The 24,227-nt window shown below is 45.2% G+C and overlaps 1 protein-coding gene across 2 annotated transcripts in view; it reads left to right on the top strand.

Annotated features, from left to right (window-relative positions):
• The window catches only part of STX8 (syntaxin 8), a 300,489-nt gene that overhangs the window by 216,544 nt on the left and 59,718 nt on the right, over positions 1 to 24,227 (top strand). For both annotated transcript variants that reach the window (XM_089659572.1, XM_089659574.1), the window contains one exon: positions 12,781 to 12,882. In XM_089659572.1, coding sequence (XP_089515698.1) covers positions 12,781 to 12,852 — 72 coding nt within the window. In that variant the 3' untranslated portion in view covers positions 12,853 to 12,882. The remainder of the gene's footprint in view (positions 1 to 12,780; positions 12,883 to 24,227) is intronic.

Raw genomic sequence — 24,227 nt, 5'->3', positions numbered from 1 at the left:
TTGGGATTTTTTTTTTTAGCAAAGACATGGAGCAGAATACATCTTGGCCTAAATTTATGATGAAATTTTATTTTTTTAAGCTTTTTTTACTAGAGATGTTTCATATCAAAAAGTCCAAATTAAATTTTCAGTCTTTTTTTGTTTATAGCACAAACAATTAAAAACGTAGAGGAGATCAAATACCACCGAGTTCTATTTGTGGGGGGAAAAAAAAAGGACATAAATTTAATTTGGGTGCAGCGTTGCATGACCGCGCAATTGTCAGTTAAAGTAACGCAGCGCTCTAACGCAAAAAAAATGACCTGGTCAGGAAGGGGGGTAAATCCTCTGGACGGCGAGGGGTTAAAGGATACAAGTATAAATACAAAAGCAATGAATATACCAGCGTTGTATGTAGACTCCAGAACCCAGAGGTCATCAGCACAACAAAATCTATAAGGTACAAACAGACATTGTATACCAGCTGACGTGTTTCGGGGGTTATACCCCCTTCTTCAGAACAAAACTTGAATTGAGTGTTGTTCTATAGAAGGGGGTATAACCCCCGAAACACGTGAACTGGTATTCAATGTTTGTACAGTGGTTGGACAAAAGAATGGAAACACTGCAAGATTTGCAGGTGTGAAAGTGATGACAAGGGATGTGACGTTCTTTTGCTTCCGCTGTATGATGAGACACCTAGCTAACAGGTGGGAAGCTATACATTGTATACCAGCTGACGTGTTTTGGGGGTTACACCCCCTTCTTCAGAACAAAACTCGACTTGAATTTTGCTCTATAGAAGGGGGTATAACCCCCCAAAACACGTGAACTGGTATACAATGTTTGTACAGTGGTTGGACAAAAAAATGGAAACGCTGCAAGATTTGCAGGTGTGAAAGTGATGACAAGTGATGTGACGTTCTTTTGCTTCCGCTGTATGATGAGACACCTAGCTAACAGGTGGGAAGCTATACATTGTATACCAGCTGACGTGTTTCGGGGGTTATACCTCCTTCTTCAGAACAAAACTCGACTTCAGTTTTGTTCTATAGAAGGGGGTATAACCCCCGAAACACGTGAACTGGTATATGTTTGTACAGTGGTTGGACAAAAAAATGGAAACACTGCAAGATTTGCAGGTGTGAAAGTCATGACAAGTGAAGTGACGTTCTTTTGCTTCTGCTGTATGATGAGACACCTAGCTAACAGGTGGGAAGCCTCACTTTCCTCATTCACTGTGTGTGCTGCTAGTAATAGAGTCATGTCAGAGATTCATGAGCTTCAAAGAGGGCAAATTGTTGGTGCCGCTTAGCAGGTAAGTCCATGACTGAAGTTACCAATGAATTTGCTGTACCGCGAGGTCCAGTATTAGTATTCTGGTCCAGTTTCCGGGAAAACGTCATCTTATAAACATAAGCGTGGTCGACATGGTCAACGGAACAAAAGAGACGAAAGGACATTGCGCAGGATTGTGACCCAGAATAAGAAAACTGCTGCAAACATGACTGCAGAGCTCAATCTCAGTCTTTATGGGACCACCGGCGGCAGGCAGTCAGTCAGTCCGGTCTCTATAGTATTCCTTAGCACTGTGGTGTCAAGCGGCTATCTTGATGTGTCAGACATTTGGTAACACAGCCAAGGATTGCACAGGTACAAGGATTACATGATTATGGCACCTCAGTCCAAGAAGTAGATGGTGACCCTGCATGATACCTGAAAAATGTGGTGCCGTCCTTCTGGAGAGAATAACAGATGAAGGCATTGTCAGGGGGAGTATTGTAATTACGTGAGAGGTAAGAAATACCTGGAAGTGTTACATTGTTACAGTTCTCGTTATTCTGCACTATATCTGATGATAGGTCAGCCTTAAACTTAGTCATCTTCAGTGTTTCTTGGACAGTTCATCGATCGAGTCCTCCGGTCAGCTCAAGTTGCTCTTTAACTAATTAAAGGGGGGAAAAGTCAGCAAGAAAGAAAACATGACTTTTGGAAGCAAGCGGGGAACATGAAATATACATGACTTCTTGAAGGGGAATCTGAAAGTTAGTGAAAGATGCCTGGCCTTGTAACAGCTTACTGAAACTGTATTTGGCTCAGTCAGGGAGGCCTTGCCCTGACAGTTTATTTGTTCAGCACGAATGGTTGCGATTGCTTCTTTTTTGTAATTGTATAAAATATGTGATAAAAAACACTTCTAATAGATGAAGTCTGGATGTATAAAACTGGAGACAGACTTGGTTGGAGAACTTAGAAAAATTCAGGCATTCACCCCCCATTGTGGAAGAACCCTGCTGGCCGCTCTTTGAGTGACGTAACAGGACCCCAGCGTATCAGACCATATGCCACCTGTGGACAAAAGAAACCCTGTTCATGGGGTCATTATGCACCAAGTTGCCATCCTCGGTACAGTGGCATATCTAGCATGGCGCTCAGACGTGCACACATCCTGGATGCTGCTGCCAATCTCTAGCTTCCTCATCACCTCCTCCCACGCTCACCTCCAGGACTTCTCCAGAGCCTCTCCCATCCTCTGGAACTCCCTACCACCTCTTCCTTACCCAGTGCACCATGGCACTGGTGTGTGCTCTCGCTTCAGCCTGAGTCTATGCGTCCATAAGACACATAAAGCCATGGCTTCATCACCTCCTCCCACACTCGCCTCCAGGACTTCTCCAGAGCCTCTCCCATCCTCTGGAACTCCCTACCACAGCATGTCCGGTCAGCCCCCCACCCTGTCTGCCTTTAGGCGATCTTTGAAAACTCACTTCTTCAGGGAAGCCTACCCCACCTCCACCTAAGAACTGTACTTGATCCACCTCCGCCAGATCATTAGCCGCAGCTATCACCTTTTGTATCACCTCCCCCTTCCTTTAGATTGTAAGCTCTAAAGGGTCCTCCTATTCCTTCTGTACTGAAATGTATTGTAATTGTACTTTCTCCCTTATATTGTAAATCGCTGCGCAAACTGTTGGCGCTATATAAATCCTGTATAATAATAATAATAATCAGGCATGTCCCTATCATTTGGCTGCATCCTGAAGGTTCAGCCTTTTTTGTGGACCGACCAATAAACAAGATTTGTCTACATTGAGCCTCCAAATGTCTTACCTGTCCTAGGGCTTCTCCTTTCCTTGTGGTTTACGCAGTCCATCAATGCCACACTGTCGCGCCTTCTACGCTTTGTCATGAGCTCCACCATTGCTGGTACATCTGGTACACTCCACCTGTTCCATCCATCTCCTTCTGATATGCTCCTCCTGCTAGTGCTGCATTGAAGCTGCTTCACCAAGCATACTCCATCCCTCTGCACTACTGCCGCTCTACCTTTTGCTCTCCATCTACCAACCCTGCTCCTTCTCACTGCCAGCCACATCCAAACTCCAGAACAATATATTCAAAGAACCATTGGAAGCTATAAAACTGGTAAGAGTAGTCAGATAAAAGAAAACTTCAAACAAGCTCAATTGTTTTGGCGAAGCTGCTCCTGCACAGCAAGGCCTCCCTCGTTGAGCACCCAACAGTAGCTCAAACCATAAAAATACAAAAAGGAGCACCAGACCAAAATCAGAGAAGAGTCCAAGATAACTTTATTAAAAATAAAAAGTTGTCCAAAAACAACCTGTGCATTTCGGGGGGGCAACACCACTCCCCCTTCATCAGGCACGCCACACAGGATAAAACTTGGATGGATTCGGCTCCATTGCTGCTCAGCAGCTGCTGTCAGGTTGTTCCTCCATGAAGAGAGTTTAATACGGATTCGAATATGGATCTGTGAAGTCACTGGTTTCTCTGAGCCCATCCAAGTTTTATCCTGTATTGAGCCCTGATGAAGGGGAAGTGGTGTTCCCTCAGAAACATGTTGGCTGTTTTTGTATTGCTTTTTCTATCAAAAATTAAAATGATCTTTTTCCAATTTTGTTCTGGCACTCCTTTCTGCATTTGTATTAAAAATCCCTTGTCTGTGCTTCCACTGACTTCCTCCGTTTCCTCACCAGTCAACTGACTCATTCCACTGGAGGTCTTATCACATCTTTCTGTTCTCTGCTAGTATCCAGATAGGTGATGTTGGTGTGGTGAAGGGGAACTCATCTGAGTCCAACTCCCTAATTAACATCATAGGGAGCTCATAGACTTGTTTCCAGAAGAATCCGTTCGGTTTAGAGTCCACTGTGTCCCCATTATGGTTCCATGACACGTCTCACAACAGTCATATTTACGTGGAAGACTAAAGCCCTATTCCATCGTTGGCTGGAAAAAAATCATTGGCATAGCAGCTCTAGAAATAGAATGGCATCTCTGGCTGTGATACTCATGGTTTTTCATGATCTGTTCCCCAGAGACCAGCTGTCCAGTTCAGCACTGCTTCTCTTTCAGATTGACAGCATGTGAGTCCATGCCATCAGGGTCACTTCCTCTGGGGGCCGCATCATCATGCTGGTGTGGGCTTACAGTACTACCAGACAGAGAGGCCTCTTACACATTCGTATATGGGTGGAACACTGTCCAGGGTTAAAGACCACCCAACGTTTCCACCAATAGAGGATTCCAGGAAATACCCTTCACTTCACCAGCCCAGCTTAGAACAATGGTTCTCAACCAGTGGACCATAGCCCACTGTCAGGCCGCAGCCTCTCCTCCTGGGCCTCCAACCCTAGTAGCAGCTGAAGATCCTCTAACCTCTCACAGTGCTTCGATAATGCCACCCAACCTCCTGTAGGACCCATGGTGCCCCTGGACCTCTCACAGTGCCCCCAGGCCCCCTAAGAGCTCTCAGTGTCCGCCAACCTCTCACAGTGCCCCCCAGCCACCCCACAGTGCCTCATAGCTTGCTGCAGAGCTTCCATTCCCCCATAGTGCCCCCAACAGTATTCCACAGAGCCCTCCAGACCCCCACACTGCCCTGAAAAGCTCCTTATCCTCCAGGAAAGACCCCCAAGAGCGCTCTAGAGACCCCATCCCCCCATAACTGCACACAACTTGCTCCAGAAACCTCATCCCCTACAGGACCACCAAGTCTGCAGCACAGTTCCCTAACCTCCTCCAGAACCCCCCATATTCCCGCACAGTGACACCCAGCCATATCCACGGTCTTTCAGCATTTCAACACATGTTTTGTATTCCCATAATTTTATTGTGAGTATAAATGTTATTCTTTACAGTTAGGGCATGAAAGGTTTTGGACCCTGGCCTCAATAAGGTTGAGAACCACTGAGCTTTAGAACTGCCAGATTTTGGTGTGTATGATGTGTTTTATAGAGCAGGAGGTTTATTAAAAACATGGCGTTAGGTGTAAAAAAAAAGAAAACAGGAGGCCTCTGACTCCCAAAGAATGGGGCAGGAATAGATAACCAAATATTTTGGGTGGTTTGGTTTGGTCTGTATATTTACGTTCTAGTAGCTTGTCCACTTTCATAAACAGAGCCAACATTTCATCTTGAAGAGCAAGAGTGCTTTCCCGAGAAACCTAGTGCATCATCTAAAGCCAACAGTATTTTTTCCAGTTTTTGGGTGGAGTGGAGAAGATTTAGAACCCATCACCTTTTATTGTCCCTTACTTCCTGTTGCTTCCCTGGGATGGGACGTGAAGGGACACCTTCCCAATGGGACACAGACCACATAGTAAAAATCTAGTGTACTTCAATCATTCCTTACTCTATCCAATTTTTTTTAAATTGGTTTTGGATGCCCCTTTTTTTGTTTAAACTGGAGTTCTTTAGAAACATTTTTTTTTCTTTTGTTTAATACGCCTGTTTGCTTGGAGATGGCCTTTAAATCCTTTAAACAAAAGTTGTTGGAAAGCTTTTTGGAAGGGTTAAATGAGTGGTTGCTGGCAGCTGACATGGTTCGTACTGTTTGGAGTGAAATATTTAGGTGATGAGACGTATCCAGCCCAGGGCCTTCTACAAATCCACCGACATCAATAGGAAAACACTCAGCGCTTGACGCAGAATGGGAGGCCAGCAGCTTGGGAGGGCCGGAATCCGCGCTCCGGCCGTGAAACAAATACGCTTTATCTGCTCTGAATTTAGATATTGATGCCGACTTAATACCCAACACAAATCCCTGGCCAGCCTGACGCTGTTTTTTTTTTTTTTTTTTTTTCACCATTGTCTCCCACATGTTGGACTTCTGGTGCCGACATTTAAAGTGGACCAGTATGTTGTAATGTTAAGCACATGAATGTCATGTAGTCACTGTAAAACCTCTGGTATTTATTGCCAGTACTGTACTGTCCCTGACAATGCGTTCATCTGCTTTTCTCTCTGCTGGGGTGCCAGCTCTGAGATGACATAATTATGTAAATCCTGGTGCCTGTGGAGTTCTTGGCTGAGTTTATAAATGTCTGACACAGATCAGCCCTGATGCAGCCTTTCACCTTGCTAAAATGTTACAATGTACAGTCTGATCATTGGAGGAGAGGAGACTGAGGAAATGCTTCCTCCTACGTGCAACAGACTGATGACATCATCTAAGCCTAGGCAAAATTGATGGACTGGATTCTTTCATCTCTCAGAGACACCAACTGTTATATACCCTTCTGGTAGTCTGTGTCTGTGCCCTACTTACAAGGCTCTAATGATTAATGACCTTGCTCCATGTTGGCTCCCTAGTTATGTATCCTTAATTATGGAAAACTCCTATGTGACATGTTTTGAAGTTGTTATAGTTGTGGATATTCTGTCAGAAGATCCCTCCACTGAAATCCTCATGATAAATAATTGGCCCACAACTTTGCAGAGACAAAATGATCAGGTTTGGGTGGGGAAGCCACAAAATCGCTCAGATATCCAGTTGCTTTATGTTGTTTTTTGTATTTCACTCAGATAGACCCCCTTTACTTCTAGAACACTGGTTCCCAACCACTTGGTCATGGCCTCTCTCCTCCTGGATCTCTAGCTAGCTGCAGAACCGCTAGCCTCCCAAAGTGACTCCCAGCTTCAATAGTGCCACCCAACCATCCATGGTGGCCCACAGTCCCCCTCAACTTCTCAAAGTGCCCCCAGGAGAGTCCTCAGTCCCCACAGTGTCTGTCAACTTCTCACTGTGCTCCCCACACCTCAGCAGTGCCCCCTAGCTTGCCACAAATCCCCCAACCCCTCCATAGTGCCTCCAAATAGTGTCCCATAGTGCCTCCTTATCCCCACAGTGCTCTCTAGTCCACTACATTGCCCCTACACAATTCTCAAGCCTCCTTGAGAGACCCCATTCTCCACAGTTGCCCTCATCTTCCTCCAGAAACCTCATCCCCTATAGGACCACCAAATGTGCTGTAGCTTTCCCTCACCCTCTCCAGAACCCCCGTCCCCCCACAGTGATACTCAGCCTGACCCACAGCCTTCCAGAATTCCAATACATATTTTGTATTCCCATACTTTTTTTTTCATCCTTGGAGCACTCATCAGGGACATGACTTTGTAATGGCCGTGGGATCTCTGGCAGGAGATCCCCCCCTACTGACATCCCCATGATATACGATGGACGTTCAAGTCAAACCAGGACTTTAAATTTACAGGTATAAAAAGGGATGCTAGCGTGGTGGTACTACATGCAGTACTAAGTGGCAAGTGTGTCCTATTACTGATAGGCGGCGCACATGTCGTGGGCCAGTCCATAGACCATTAAAGTTTTTCGTGAACAAAGGCGTAAAACCCGCGGATATCTACAGATCTACAAGCGCAGTACGTTGATGAGACGCTCAGCCGCAGTAAGACATGTGAATGGTGTAAATGTTTCAAAGATGGCGGTGTGTCCGTCAGTGACGATCCCGACTGTGGTGGTTCCCAGCCCACAGCAATCATTCCTGTGAACATTCAGCACGTGGAACACCTGATCCTGGATAATCGACATATTACCTGTCGTGAAATTGCACAAGAAACTAATCTTTCTGTGGGAACGGTGAGCACAATGATGAGGAAGTGACGCCGGCTGTCCTGGGATGGTTCAAGTGTACTGACAAATCCTTTTATGCCGAAGCTTTCCAGGCATTGGTTAAATGCTGGGATTAGTGTACAAATGTAGCAGGAGAGTGTGTAAAAAAAAATAAATGCAGTTTCCACTCCTTGAAATTTGTTCTTTTTATTATATAAACTCAAAAGTCCCAGTTTGACTTGAATGCCCCACCTATAATTAGTCTGCAAAATGATCAGGTTTGGGTGGAGTTGCTATTAGTCCGCTCAGATATCCATTTTTTTCTGATGTATTTCGGGTTGCTTCTGGCACCACAAAGGTTAAGAATGCTGCCCCGATACGCCCCCCTGTGCTTTCCCAGTCCCGCTCCGTACAGAATATACAGAAATTCGGCTGTGATTTATTTGTACTGCATCAAAGTAATCCTTTTATTATTGAAAGCAATACATTTCAGAGTCCAGTGTTAACCTCTCCTTATTTGGCCTCCAAAAGTTCCATTGCTGTATTATTTGGAGATCGCTCTTCATGCTGACGAGATTATTAGACATTTTAGTTGGAGGCTCTGGGTTCACATTTATGGATTTGTTGCTCAATTTGGCCGTCTCAGAAGAGAACCTGTTAGTAGATAAAAGGACAGGTTCTCTTTAATATATTTGAGTTATGTTAGGCTGCAGCTTGTCAGAGAAAAGCTGGATAACAAAAGCCGTGAGCTGCTGTCCAGGAAACATGGCAGCTCTCAGAAAGCCCGCTCAGAGTTCATTCAAGTGATTTTAAAGGTTCCTTTTTATTTTCTTTTAAAATAACAAACATGTTATACTTACCTGCTCGGTGCAATGGTATTCACAGAGTAGCCACTTACCTCCTCTTCTGGGGTCCCCTGTCGGTGCTTTCTATGCCACTCGTAAGAGTGCCCCCCTCAGCAAGCTGCATGTACTCGTACGGGCATATCACAGAGCTGGGCTGTGTGCATCCATAGACACACAGAGCTGGGCTGTGTGCATCCATAGACACACAGAGCTGGGCTGTGTGCATCCATAGACACACAGAGCTGGGCTGTGTGCATCCATAGACACACAGAGCTGGGCTGTGTGCATCCATAGACACACAGAGCTGGGCTGTGTGCATCCATAGACACACAGAGCTGGGCTGTGTGCATCCATAGACACACAGAGCTGGGCTGTGTGCATCCATAGACACACAGAGCTGGACTGTGTGCATCCATAGACACACAGAGCTGGGCTGTGTGCATCCAAAGACACACAGAGCTGGGCTGTGTGCATCCATAGACACACGAGCTGGGCTGTGTGCATCCAAAGACACACAGAGCTGGGCTGTGTGCATCCATAGACACACGAAGCTGGACTGTGTGCATCCATAGACACACGAAGCTGGACTGTGTGCATCCATAGACACACAGAGCTGGGCTGTGTGCATCCAAAGACGCACAGAGCTGGGCTGTGTGCATCCACAGACACACTGAGCACAGCTTGGACCTGCCCCCTGCTTCCTCCTCACAGGTTTTGAGTGACAGCAGCAGGAGCCAATGCCTCCCACTGCTCTCACTGAGCCCTGTGAGGAGAGGAAGCGCTACGTCACCGGGGCACAGTGCTAGATTGAGATAGGTCTCAGGCAGTGACAACTCATGGGGCCCCCGGGCAATAGGGGATCATGGGGCCCCTATGTCCTTGCCCAAACTCAAAAAAGCCTATGAAAAAAGGTACCAGGGGCATCTCATGGGGCCCCCTACTGACCCCGGGCCCTCGGGCAGTGCCCGAGTTTCCAAATGGTCAGTCCGCCCCTGGTCTCAGGTACGTATTTATGGAGGGGAGATGGAGAGGAACAAGTAGTGGGACTTTTTTTTTTTACTTTGCAGTGGGGAATGCATTAAAGCAGGGCTCGACAAATCCCAGGCGCCAGGTCACCATGGCGACTAGAAATTGCGTCCTGGCGCCTGGGCCTTTGTTAGCCATCTGCTGTCAGGGACAGGGATTTGAAATCCATGCAGCGTAATCTCCTACCTTTCTTTCTTACAAATTTGTCAAGCCCTGTATTAAAGGGTAACTCCACTTTCGTGTGGGGGAAAAAAAATAGAACATTTTAAAAAATAATAAAGCGTATACAAAGATATATATATATATATTCAAAGTCAGATTTTAGGTATCCCCTGCAACAAAAACATCATTCTTGGTGAGATATTACCAAAGAGGAATCAATCAAATTGACGGAGCTATAGAAGTACCTGAAATAAATAAAAAAATTGTTTTTTTATCACCAAGAATACCATCAGCATGGAGTTTGTACATTCTCCCAGTGTTTGATTGCATTTGCTGTCAGCAGTCAGGTGGTCTCGTTCGGTGTGAATACCCAATAATGTGCAAGGAAAGTTAAAAAAAAAAAAAGTCTTTGCCCTTTTGTCTGCCAGGCACTTGACTCTCATGCTGCACTCGGCATCACTGTTTGACAGATGTTAAAGCTGCTGTGAGGTCAGAGGTCATGGCCTCCCAGGAGAGTACACAGCTGTATTTGTCAAACACTTGAAATGACTTAAAGCGGTTGTAAAGGCTGAATGTTTGTTACCTTCCTGCATTCTATGCATGAAGGTAAAAAACCTTCTGTGTGCAGCATCCCCCCCCAGCCCCCCTAAGACTTACCTGAGCCCCATCCCGATCCATCGATGTGCACAACAGCCTCAGCTGTCCCTGCTTGCTATGGGGGCACCCAACATAAAGGAGGAGCCAGGAGCACCGGCGGGGGACCCGAGAAGAGGAGGATCATCCGGCCTGTTTTGTGCAAAACCTCTGCACACAGCAGGTAAGTATAACATGTTTGTTGTTTTAAAAAACAAAAATGAACCTTTAGAATTGCTTTAACGTGTTACTAAACCCACACTAGTAAAATCAGTCTGTATATTGCATGCTTGTTATACTCACTGTGGAACCTTAGGGGTTAATCTTCTGCATTGTGTAAAACCGCTGTTTGATCCTGACTTCTCTGATCCTCCCCTTCTTCCAGTGTCCCCCTCTTATCTCCCGATGAGACGTATCATGTGGAGGCACTCTGCACATGCTCAGTTTGGTGTGTATTGCTAGAGAGGTTTTTTTTTTGTCTTGGGAGGGTGCATGTAATTAGCACAAGGCCCACCAGTACTGTCCAGACAGAGTTCAGGGGTTCTGCGTCCGACTAGAACAGAATTAAAACTTCTCCTACATGCTTTAACCAGTGCTCTGCTGGACACTAATAGAAGTTACACGACTGCTATATACTGCTGATGAGAAAAGGAATTTAGCCTTTTATATTTACTAAAATAATTGCATTTCCAAGTTGTGTGTACTGTGGGGGACCAGACATAGTGAATGCAGGGTCCGGGGAGACCAGACATAGTGAATGCGGGGTCCGGGGAGACCGGATATAGTGAATGCGGGGTCCAGGGAGACCTGATATAGTGAATGCGGGGTCCGGGGAGAGCGGATATAGTGAATGCAGGGTCCAGGGAGAGCGGATATAGTGAATGCAGGGTCCAGGGAGAGCGGATATAGTGAATGCGGGGTCCAGGGAGAGCATATATAGTGAATGCGGGGTTCGGGGAGACCGGATATAGTGAATGCAGGGTCCAAGGAGAGCGGATATAGTGAATGCAGGGTCCGGGGAGAGCGGATATAGTGAATGCGGGGTCCGGGGAGATGGGATATAGTGAATGTGGGGTCCGGGGAGAGCGGATATAGTGAATGCTGGGTCCAGGGGAGAGAGGATATAGTGAATGCGGGGTCCGGGGAGAGCGGATATAGTGAATGCAGGGTCCGGGGAGAGCGGATATAGTGAATGCGGGGTCCGGGGGAGAGCGGATATAGTGAATGCGGGGTCCGGGGAGAACGGATATAGTGAATGCGGGGTCCGGGGGAGAGCGGATATAGTGAATGCGGGGTCCGGGGAGAGCGGATATAGTGAATGCGGGGAGAGGGGATATAGTGAATGCGGGGTCCGGGGAGAGCGGATATAGTGAATGCGGGGTCCGGGGAGAAGGGATATAGTGAATGCGGGGTCCGGGGAGAACGGATATAGTGAATGCGGGGTCCGGGGAGAGCGGATATAGCGAATGCAGGGTTCGGGGAGAGCGGATATAGTGAATGCAGGGACCGGGGAGAGCAGATATAGTGAATGCGGGGTCCGGGGAGAGCGGATATAGCGAATGCGGGGTCCGGGGAGAGCGGATATAGTGAATGCAGGGTCCGGGGGGGGACCAAATATAGTGAATGCGGGGTCCGGGGGGGGACCAAATATAGTGAATGCAGGGTCCGGGGGGGGACCAAATATAGTGAATGCAGGGTTCTGGGTTTAGTAACACTTTAAGACATCCATAGATTGTTCGAATCTTGGCCGGTTCAGCAGGGACCGGCTAAGATTAGAACCATGTAGAGGGCAGGCTGATTGTACTCTCTTTGACAAAACAAACCCCTTAGCTTTTCTAACTTGAGTAAGGGTGGATGCTTCATGTAGCATTTACTTCTCTGAATCAATCTGCCCTTAGCTCAGGCATGCAGGCAGGAGGATGTGCTTAGCAATTAAAGAAGTGTAAAGAAAAAACAAGTAAATACAATTCACCTTCCTGTCTATTTACTAATACTAGCAGCATAAGGATTAAAATTGTTATTGTTGATTGAGAGAGTCTAGTTCTGCTTTACATGTAAAAACGCATTGCATGCACACATCAACATCGATAACACGTCAATGCACAAATGAAAAAGCGTGTTGGCACATCACATCGCACCTCTATGCACACAGATGGATCTAAGCGGGCTCCTAATCATTGCTACTGATGAATTGTAACCCAATGACTGGAAATAAAAAATTCAAGACCTCAAATTAATTTCAGATTTCACCTTTTTCTCCTAGAAATTATCGATGACTTGGCCAACCTTGTTGAAAGTACAGACTCAAGAGTTCGTAGTCAAACAAGACGGGTGAAGCTCGTGGACAAGAAAACCGGGGCTTGCGGTAAGAATCCATATTGAGTCTGTTTATAATAAGAGGGCGCAGGGGGTGTTCACCAAAACTTGCCAGGGTAACACCAAGTATGAGGGCCATCAAAGGTGCAGGTCTGAGGTCAAGTCAAAGGTAAGGACCCCAGAGAAATGTAGAGATACAGGTAGATCAGAGGTGCTTGGACCATGGGCTACATGTGGTCCTCAGAGCCGTCTGATGTGGCTCTCAACCTCAAACTATTGAAGCACCTGCCCATGGTCGGCAACCCATTGATCGTGATCTGGGCTTGCTGACCCGCCATCCCAGACCATCGAAGTCCAGTGAGCCGGCAGCAGAGGGAGTGGAAGCCTCAATAAGATGATGCTTTTTCTGTAGCACCGGCTCCTGTCTCAGGTGGAATGATGCCAAGTGCACTCCGCCTGTAGTCCTTTCTAGCAGCCTCAAGAACAATGCCAGCAGTAGCTGCAAGCGGGGTATTAAATAATACATACACTGTGCATAATAGCTTTGCAAAGGGCATATTAGCACCTATAAACCATTAGCCTGCTTTCATACTGATCCATTGACGTCTATTATATCCTGCAGGTTTGGAGCGCTTTCATAAAGTGCACCACACCCGCAAGATGTAATAGAAGTCTAATTACCAAATCATTTAAGTGGCTTCAAAAGGTTGAGCATCCATGAAGTTGATATTAGATGAGAGCTGTTTTGTGTATGAATGAATAACTGTAACAGCTTTTATCTGCCAAAAACTCAGGCAGGATATATTGTAAAACAGCAGTCCCCAACCTCCCCGGGACCAGGGACCAGGGGGTGCGGGTGGGGGGGGAGTGCAGCCCAGTTGTTACCTGCTAACCAATATGGCCTCCATTGGAGTCTCCATGCAGCTGTGCCAACCTTCCTTCCATCTTCCACATCACTGACCTAACCATACCCCACTAATCTGAAATTGCATGAATGGCAAGCATCTGAGCTGATTGGCTGCTTTAGATCGACTGATTCGGCGTGACGCGGGGGATTCTGGGTTCAGTAGTCTGAAACAGGGCTAGTCTCGGTCCTTCTTTAGGTCCTCTGGCTACAATTCCCGGCAGCCGCACAGCGAATGGGAACAATGAGCCAACTGACGCCCTCTTCCTGGTATGTCCCCTGTGCAGGGACACAGCATGTGTTGCAAGAGATGCCTCGTTCGGGGCTGGGCAAAGCACGAGTGACTGCAAATACAAATCAAGCCTCACTTGCTCACCCAATGGGGTTGGAGACCTATATTGTAAAAGAATAATGTATGAGATTTTGGTTCTTGAGGATAGAAACAAACATATAGGTTAGGACTGTGGGGGTTTGCTGCAGCGTCAATACACAATATATAGACTAAAGTTTCTGGAGACCTGCCCGTCACATCTATATGAAACTGTTAGAAATCTCATTCCAATCTCCTGGGAAGGTTTTCCACAGGATTTCAGACTGTGTCTGTGGGAAGTTTTACCCGTTTGTGATGTCCGGTACTGATATCAGGTGAGAAGATATCTTGGTCACAGTCATCATTTCAATTCATCCCAGAGGCATTCAGTAGAGTTGAGGTCAGGTACTGATGTTGGATGAGAAGACCTGGGTCACCATAGCCACCCATTTCACCCCAATGGTGCTCGGTAGAGTTGAGGTCAGGTACTGATGTTGGATGAGAAGACCTGGGTCACCATAGCAATCCATTTCACCCCAATGGTGCTCGGTAGGGTTGAGGTCAGGTACTGATGTTGGATGAGAAGACCTGCGTCACCATAGCAATCCATTTCACCCCAATGGTGCTCGGTAGGGTTGAGGTCAGGGCTCTGTGCACAACACTTGAGCTCCTCCACACCAAACTGGTCAAACCGTGTCTTTAGGAGCTGGCCTGGTTCACAGAGGCACTGTCATGGTGAAACAGAAAAGGGCCTTCAACAAACTGTCACCACAAGGTTGGAAGCGCACATTTGTCCACAATGTCTTTGTATGCTGTAGTATTTAACACTTTGCTAATCACACCTGAACTCCATCATTTGGAGGCGGATCCACGTCATTTTTTCCATATATTTTGTACTTTTCATGATTGAAACTGTATAAAATGAGTCACATGAGCTTTCCCTTTGGGTCTTATGGGTCAAAGTGTCCATTTTTTTCTTTTACTGTACATTGGAGTATTGGGTGTGCCACTGCTTCTTTTGGACCAACTCTGACCAAACCAAAACTTGAAAAAGAGTCTTCCTGTCCTGGTGCCACCCATTTTTCTCTCTTTTTATGTCTACCAGCAGGAATGAAGAAATAAAAACCTAACAGGGTTTCTAACCCTTTTACACTTCATCTAAAATGAATATACGATTGGCTGGAGATGGGCAGATGAGGATCCTGGACTTTAACAAAGATACTTGCTGCCAGGCATTTTCAGGATGTGGTCATTAATGGAAGCCCCTGTATGTCCATTATAATTGGGCGTACTACGTGTGTTCAAAACGTTATTGATGTACACCGGGTGTGTGTAGTATGTCGTCATGCCCTACTGTCGCTCCCCTTGGCACTTTCCAGCAATTCCCAGCTGTCTGAATGACAGCTGCTGTAAAAAAAAAGGAATTTCACTCAGATTTTTTGTTAAACATTGTCCATACAGAGAGGTACAAAGCGACATTGTTACTTATGTATTTACCCTATTTCCTGGTAGCTGGTTCTTTTTATTTTTTATTTTTTTACATTTTTAATCCGATTAATGTGTGATGCAATCAAAACGATTGAATCTGCAAATAATCATAATAATAATAATAACCGTACATTCCCTTCAATCAAATAAAGGGGGTTAGGCCAAGCTGGGGCATTTTGCACTGGTAGCACTGAGAAACTGTTCATAAATACGATCGTTTTTCGATTGATCAGATTATGAAGTTATATGATGGAGACCAGGGGCGGACTGACCATTTGGAAACTCGGGCACTGCCCGAGGGCCCGGGATCAGTAGGGGGCCCCATGAGATGCCCCTGGTACCTTTTTCATAGGCTTTTTTTGAGTTTGGGCAAGGACACAGGAGCCCCATGATCCCCTATTGCCCGGGGGGCCCCATGAGTTGTCAGTCCGCCCCTGGTGGAGACCATTCTATCAGTAACCTATGATCAGAGGATATGATTGCATCTAAGTGCCCGGTCATCCCTGTGCGATTTGGGAATTGACATCGCATCTAATGAATGTGAATGTCAGTGTCTTAACACGCGAGATTTGCTGCGGCGCGATTTCTAAAGTAGTTCTTGCGTGACTTTTTTTCTGCAGTTTTGTGGCGAATTCACATACATAGAATAGAATGGAAATCGCACTGCAAATGGCAAGACATCGTTGAAAGTCTTCACAAGTACCAATACAGTCTTCAGAAGTCGCGCTGAAATTGCATACAAATCTCGCAATTTTAACTCGCAGCGGTCTGACCGGTGACAAAGTAATTCTAAAGGAAATAATTTTTTTTTTTAAATAAACAATTTATACTTACCTATTCTGTGCAGTGGTTTTGCACAGGGCAGCCCTGATTATTATTATTATTATTATTATACAGTATTTATATAGCGCCAAAAGGTATGCTCAGCACTGTACAGTAGCAGGGGGGACAGAACATGAGACAATACACGAGGGGTTCGAGGGCCCTGCTCTTTCGAGCTTACAATCTAGGAGGGAGGGGAAGGTGGCACAGGAGGAGATGGCTGTGGGGGATGGAGTGATGGGAGGAGTGCAGGAGGTTAGTTGTTAGGTGAGGTCAGGTGTTACGTGAGGTTGGGGTAGACTTCCCTGAAGAGGAGGGTTTTCAGGGTGCACCTGAAGGTGAGGAGGGTGGGTGACAGTCTGATGGATTGGGGTAGGGAGTTCCAGAGGATGGGGGAAATCCTGGAGAAGTCCTGTAATTGGGCGTGGGAGGAGGAGACCAGGGAGCTAGAGAGTCGGAGGTCCTGTGAGGAGCGGAGGGCACGGGTAGGGTAGTATTCGGGTATCAGGTCAGTTATGTAGTTTGGGGCGGCGTTGTGAATGGCTTTGTAGGTCAGAGTTAGCAGTTTGAATTTGATGATCCTCTTCTTTTTGGGTCCCCCGCCAGCGGTCCTGGCTCCTCTCCCCTGCCGCGTGCCCTCAATAGCAAGCCTTTTGCTATGGGGATATTCGAGCGGGATTCTGTCCCCTCATTGGCTCACAGGTTGTGATTAACAGCAGGAGCCAATGGCTCCCCCTGCTGTGTGAGTCAACGAGGAGAGAGAGACCCGGGAGAACTGCTCCTCTCATGCACATAGCTGAATCGAGGTGGGGCTCAGGTAAGTATTAGGGGGCCTGGGGGGAAAGAGCTGCACCTAGGAGGTTTTTTTACTGTAATGCATAGAATGAATTAAGGTAAAAAACCTCAAGCCTTTAGAACCACTTTAACTGTAAATCAAAATCCACTTCCCTGTGTTTAGCATATAGTTCGAATATAGATCAATTATTCCCATCAGAAGGAATAAGCTTCAATTTGCAGTCAGTTGAAACAATCTGGCAAGTAAAAAAAAAAAAATTTTTTTTTAAACTGCGTTCAAATGATCCCTTTGTTTACCCTATTTGACCCTAATTAGCTCCTTCCCCTTTTCCCGTTAAGGGTCCCTCACACGGGCGTTCCGTATTTCCGTTTTTCATTTGTCCTTTTACGGATGAAAAACGGACCCCCATGTATTTCTATGGACTTGCAGATGTAAATGGATGAACATAATTTTACATCCGTTAATGTCCGCATCCGTTAACATTCGTTTTTTTAAAAGGAAGAAACCCCTATTTTTCTTCCGCAAAAAAAAAAAAATGGAACGGACGAAAAACGTATGTAAACAGACCAAAAACAGATGGAAATGGACATCAACGGATGAAAAATGGATGTAAACCAATGTAAACATAAAAACGGATGTAAACAGACCAAAACGGATGAAAATGGACACCAACAGATGAAAAACGGATCTAAACAGATGAAAAACGGACGTAAACAGATAAAAACGGATGTAAACGGATGAAAATGGCCATCAACGGATGTAAAATGGATCTAAACCGATGAAAAACGGATGTAAACCAATGTAAACAGATAAAAATGGATGTAAACAGACCAAAACGAATGAAAATGGACATCAACGGATGAAAAACAGATCTAAACAAATGAAAAACGGATGTAAACCAATGTAAACGGATGAAAAAATGGATGTAAACTCATCAGTTTTTTGTTTGAAAAAACGTGACTGAACTGAAGAAAAAAAAATAGGAACGCCCATGTGAAAGGACCCTATTATTTTTCTGCATTTTTTACTAAACAGCTGAAAAACGGATGTAAGCAGACCAAAAAACGGATGACAATTGACATAAACGGATGAAAAACGAATCCAAACAGATGAAAAACGAATGTAAATGGATGAAAATGGATGCAAACAGACCAAAAACAGATGAAAATGGACATAAACGGATGTGAACCAAATGTAAACAGACAAAAACGGATGAAAATGGACATGAACAGATGAAAAACGGATCTAAACAGATGAAAAACAGATGTAAACCAATGTAAATGGATGAAAATGGATGCAAACAGACCAAAAACAGATGAAAATGGACATCAACAGATGAAAAACGGATGTAAACAAATGTAAACAGATAAAAACGGATGTAAACAGACCAAAACGAATGAAAATGGCATCAACGGATGAAAAACGGATCTACACAGATGAAAAACAGATGTAAACCAATGTAAACGGATGAAAAATGGATGTAAATGGATGAAAATGGATGCGAACAGACCAAAAACAGATGAAAATGGACATAAACGGATGAAAAACGGATCTAAACAGATGAAAAACGGATGTAAACAAATGTAAACAGATAAAAACGGATGTAAACAGACCAAAACGAATGAAAATGGCATCAACGGATGAAAAACGGATCTACACAGATGAAAAATAGATGTAAACCAATGTAAACGGATGAAAAATGGATGTAAATGGATGCGAACAGACCAAAAACAGATGAAAATGGACATAAACGGATGAAAAACGGATCTAAACAGATGAAAAACGGATGTAAACCAATGTAAACAGATAAAAATGGATGGAAATGGATGGAAACGGATGAAAATGGACATAAACGGATGTAAAATGGATCTGACCAGATAAAAACGTATATAAACCAATGTAAACGGATGAAAAAATAGATGTAAACTCATCAGTTTTTTCTTTGAAAAAAACATGACTGAACTGAAGGAAAAAAAAAACTGACCGCCAGTGTGAAAGGACCCTATTATATTTCTGCAGTTTTTTTTTTTTTTTTGATAACCAATATGCAAAACTTCAAAAAAGTAAATAAAAAGGCTTTAGAAAAACGTTGTCAGTGTTCTTATGCTGTTGAGAAACCACAAGTCCCAGGGAAGATGAATAAAAGATGTAACATGGATGTAGCACGGGCAGGGGCGGACTGACCATTTGAAAACTTGGGCACTGCCCGAGGGCCCAGGGTCAGTAGGGGGCCCCATGAGATGCCCCTGGTACCTTTTTCATAGGCTTTTTTGAGTTTGGGCAAGGACACAGGGGCCCCATGATCCCCTATTCCCCGGGGGCCCCATGAGTTGTCAGTCCGCCCCTGAGCACGGGTCTAAACAGCTGCTCTGTGATCTGTGAAGAGATCGATCAGAAAAGAAATGTATTATTTATGGAAGCGTGTCGGACCGCCATCAGTCATCTGCAGACCAGAGGGATGAGCTTCAGTTTGCGTATGATAGCAGTTAGTACAATCTATTTTTTTTGTTTGTTTTTTGTTTTGTTTTTTTTTTTCAAATACAATTAGTTCATCTTATGCCCTTACTATAGTCCTTCGTTAACCCTCATCAGCCCTAAGTAACTCCTTCTTCCCCTTTTCCCCATAACCATTATTTTTCCTGATTTTTTTTTTTTTCAGTTCTAACCATTAATATAAATTTTTCCCTTTCTTTATACTTTTTATTTATTTATTTTTTTAAATTTAGGGTTGCATTTAAAAAAAAAAACTGCAAAAAAGGCCTTAGATACGTTTTGTCAGTGCTCTTATGCAGTTGAGGAACCACAGAAAAAAAAAATAAATAAATATGTAGCCCTGATATAACTGGAGCTTCAATTTCTTGCTCTGCGATTTTGTTTCACTATACGCTGCAAAGTGCTTTTATTTTTTTTATTGAATTTTTTTTCAGTAATATGCATCTTTTAAGCACCCAGCAGCTTTTTCTGCAATTTCCACAACCTCCACCCAAAAAAAAAAAAAGTAGTATTTTGGGGGTTCTGAGCCCTGAACTCACGCCAGTCCCTGGTCCTTGTTTTATTTTTTGGAGGGTGTGTGAATTTATACTTTGTTTTTTCTACAATCAGGTTGCCAGGTGTTTGAAAACCTGCCAAAAAGACCCAGCAGGAATGCCCCCCCCCCCCCCCCTTTGTCGGTCTGCCAGCCCCTCCCCCACCCTCCCCTCTGAGTCCAAGAGTTCCATTTTTCTCATAGTTTCAATATGAAAACATTTGTAAGTAAAGTGTTTTTTTTTTGTGCTTTAACCCTATGGGAGCCAGGCAGCAGTTCACTTCTTAAGCTTGCCAGGAAACTGTGCGCTTTTTGTTACGTCCAACTGGGGACGGTATGGCTTTTGGCGCGGATGTTCCTAAGCATGCGGTGATTTTTTTTCTTGAACCCAATCAGCATTTTTATTTCCTTTTTATTGTACAAAGATACATTTATGAATGTAGATACAATGCCAATCCCAATCAGTGAATTGTCTAATAAGTGTTACCATGATAATCTCATTGAAAAACTAATTGTTCAATATTCTTAAATCTGCAGCTTTTATTAAAATAGTCCCCGGTGTTCCCTTTGTGAATGTCCTTGTAACAGGCACTTTCTGTTATATGGGGTGACAACTGTTTTCTACTTCGTTATCCCCCTTGGTAATGACTACAGGTGGCCATGCCAGCCAACACTGGCCCACCTTTGCCACTGTCAGGAAGCTGGTCCAGATGCAAACCCTAATTGGATGACAAAGGTCTCCAACCCCTGGGCCAGTGGCAGTCTGTGGCCTGTTGGGGGCTGGGCCGTGGGCAAGCAATCTCACGTTGCTGCCTAGGCTCTGCCTCATGTTTGGTTGGAGGCAGTATTGAATTCTCATGGGAGCGCAGGCGGGGGATCTGGGTTGTGCTCTCCTTGTGGGGGTCTAGTGCTTTGTGGTCTGGATGGCGTTGGGGCATTTGTGCTGGCACTGGGAAGCAGCTGCGAATACAGATCATTGGCGAAGAGGTTTGGCTGCACGGAAACTCCTATGGAGACCCTATCTATAAGTGGCAGGTGACAATTGGGCTGCACATGCGCCCCCCACACCTGCCCCCACCAGGTCAGACTTGCATGATCTGCATTAAGATGGTCACTTGTGGTCTCTCTTGGAAGCCCTTGTGACAACGCGACAGCGCAGGTGAGCAATTGGGAGTCAAGGGTCACATGGGCTTCCAACAGAGACTGCAGCACTATAACATAGACTCTTCAATTGATGGGTTGTATCTTGACATCTACCTTTAGAGGTAAGCGGCTGTTTGACTGTGCGTTCAAGTGGTTCTTCTTCACGGGGAATGTACTTGGAGTCAATAGATGACTCAGGATGCACTTGGAGCCTCGAGGGTGCATGTAGGCAGAAAGAGGATGCAGAAGATCAGCAGAACTGAGATGTAACAATGAATGAAAAAAAGATGAAAACCGTAATAAAAATGGCCATTGTTTATGATTGCTTGACGAATATCATCCAAATAGGGTTTAGATCTGAACCAGGTTCCTGAGAACGGTGGGTCATGCCTGCATAGTGTATGTTGGCATGACCACATGTAGTTATTACCAGGGGAGCATGAGACAGGGTGACAACGCAGTCCACAAAAATGCACACGTTTCTGTAAATGGCTGTAGAGTAAGGCAGGCCTTAGATTATGCGATTTTCTTTCCTGCAACCAGGGATTGCAGAATGAAAATTGCTCCATTCTGACTATGTTGATGGGGTAATCCCTGTTGGTTATGTGTTAGAGAAGACACTGGTAGCTTGTGAGGCAGAACTCTGTTTTACTTGTGTGGCTTAAGTAGCAAACACACAGAACACATTTCAGCAGACATCTTGGGTTTTTTTTTTTTTGAAGAGAGGAATAGGAAGAGAGAGAACCAACAAGTTTTACACATATGCGCAACTAGTAACCTTAGTGTACAGTGCCATCTACTGGTCAAGTGATATTAACACACCATACTATATAGTACATGCTGTTGTATCTCCAACAATCCCTCCCGCTGACCTATTGTGTACTCCCGGTGTGGGGCCGGGGGTGCGGGGAGCCATCCTTGCCAGGAGAACATGATTATTGCTAGTGGCCATAGCCGCTGGAAATAATCACTTTCTAGAAATCTGACATGCTGGTTGATCGATGGATCGACTTGGGCACAATCAGCCACCCCATTAATAGATCAAATCTTGGCCAGTCCCTGCTGAACTGGCTGAGATTTGAACCATCTATATCCAGCTAAAGTGGGTGCTGAACAGGGCCAGATCTAGCTTGTCTGATGTGGGGGTGCAGTAAAAAAATGTCAGGGGGCAGAGGATGGGAGGTCAGCAGGGCAGAAGACGGGTCACTGCTGGCAGGGCAGAGGACGGGCACAGCTCATTCCCCCATCTCTGCACTGCACACAGCCTAGGCACGGGCAGCAGAGCTCCTCCTCCCCACACATTGCATAACTGAGATCTGTATAGTATCAGTATAGTGTCAAACTAGGGCGGTAAAATATCAGATGAGGGTGGTATTGTGTCAGATTAGGGCAGTATAGTAGGGTTGGCTTGGGGAGGGGGGGACAACTAAAATCTGGGGGGGGGCTATGCAGCATCCCCCTAGATCCAGCCATGGTGCTGAGGAAACTGCCGGCTGGCAAAGCAAAGGATATGTCGCCAGCACACCACGGAACTCTATCAAACGGTTCAACGCTTTTATTGACAACCGCATCACAGCAATGGACAGAGCAAAAGACAGCCGTCCTTCGCTGTGATGTGATTGTCAATAAAAGCGTTGGTCCGTTTGATGGAGTTCCCTGGTGTGCTGGTGACATATCCTTTGCTCAGTGTGACAATGCAGAAGCACAACTGAAAGACTGTTGTCACCCCATTACAGGAGGTGCCCGAACAAGGAACTTCATGGCAGGATCACCAGAGATATTTGTAATGAAAGCTACAGATTTAAACATGACTTTTGAAATAACATTAAGTTGATGCTTATCTGAGCATTTAGTGTTGGGTTTACATCCGATATATAAGCAAAACTTTTTTTTTTTTTTTTTAAATAAAGATTGAGATTTTAATGGGTACAGTTGCCTGTGGTGACTACCTATAGCGTGCCTGTTTATTTGAAAACTGGAGGTTCCCCCAGGAATCTGTTTGGAAGTAGTTGGATCAAGGCAAACTACAAAACTTCAGCCAGGAATCCTCAAGAACCGTGCAGCAAATACATCCGAAGACCTTCGAATAAAGTCACCATTCATCACCAGAGGCATGTTTAAAGCATAATTTCATGGGAGATAAGAGACACCCGGACCACCCAAACAAGTGTATGCCATTCTCGTATCTCTCTCCGTAAAGCCTTTGTAGACAGGTTCTTCTTCATCAATGTCCACAGAAATTCTGGACTGGAATGCAAAACAAGAATAATCTGTACATGAAAACAGGTATATGTAACATCCGCTATCGTGACTTGTTTCACACGGCCCAGTAAGCGTTTTCCGTTAACCTTTTCTCAGCCTGGTCCTGTAATTTGATTCACACGGCTGGTTTTCCTTTGTACGCTAAGCACACCAAGGGCAAGCGTTGAGGAATCTTAAGACCAAGTAATTTGTGCTCCCGCTGGAAAGGGGAGGATTATAGTGGAAGCCATACTGCTTCAAGAGAGAGGGCCAGCTCCTTACAACCCCAGAGTGGACAGGTTGACAGAAGGCTAAGTGGATTAAGGCACCAATTTTGTTTGGTTTCCTTTGATTTTGCGAGAAATCAAGGTCACTTACCCCTGTTGGAGATCAAGGTCAGAGACAAGGGTTGGTGGCTTTCAAGGCAAACCAAGCATCTAACAATGCCATTGTTGAACGAAGCTCTCTGGGTGGCCCCTGACTGGAGACATCACGGTGTCAGGATTCAAAGGGCCAGCACTGTGTTTCTTAGGGAACCACTGAGAAAGCAGCTCAAGAGTAACGGAAAATGGTAGACAAGCCATCCAAGGAAGCAGAACTGAAGGGTCAAGAAGCCTTCCTTGATTCTAGTTTGATCACGGGAACTTCAAGCATTTTTTTTTTTT

This window comes from Staurois parvus, unplaced genomic scaffold (assembly GCF_062004578.1).
Source record: "Staurois parvus isolate SC_StPar_1 unplaced genomic scaffold, SC_StPar_1.0 ptg001165l, whole genome shotgun sequence".
Taxonomy (NCBI): domain Eukaryota; kingdom Metazoa; phylum Chordata; class Amphibia; order Anura; family Ranidae; genus Staurois; species Staurois parvus.
The sequence above is the reverse complement of the archived record's forward strand: the minus strand, read 5'-3'. Positions and strand labels throughout refer to the sequence as shown.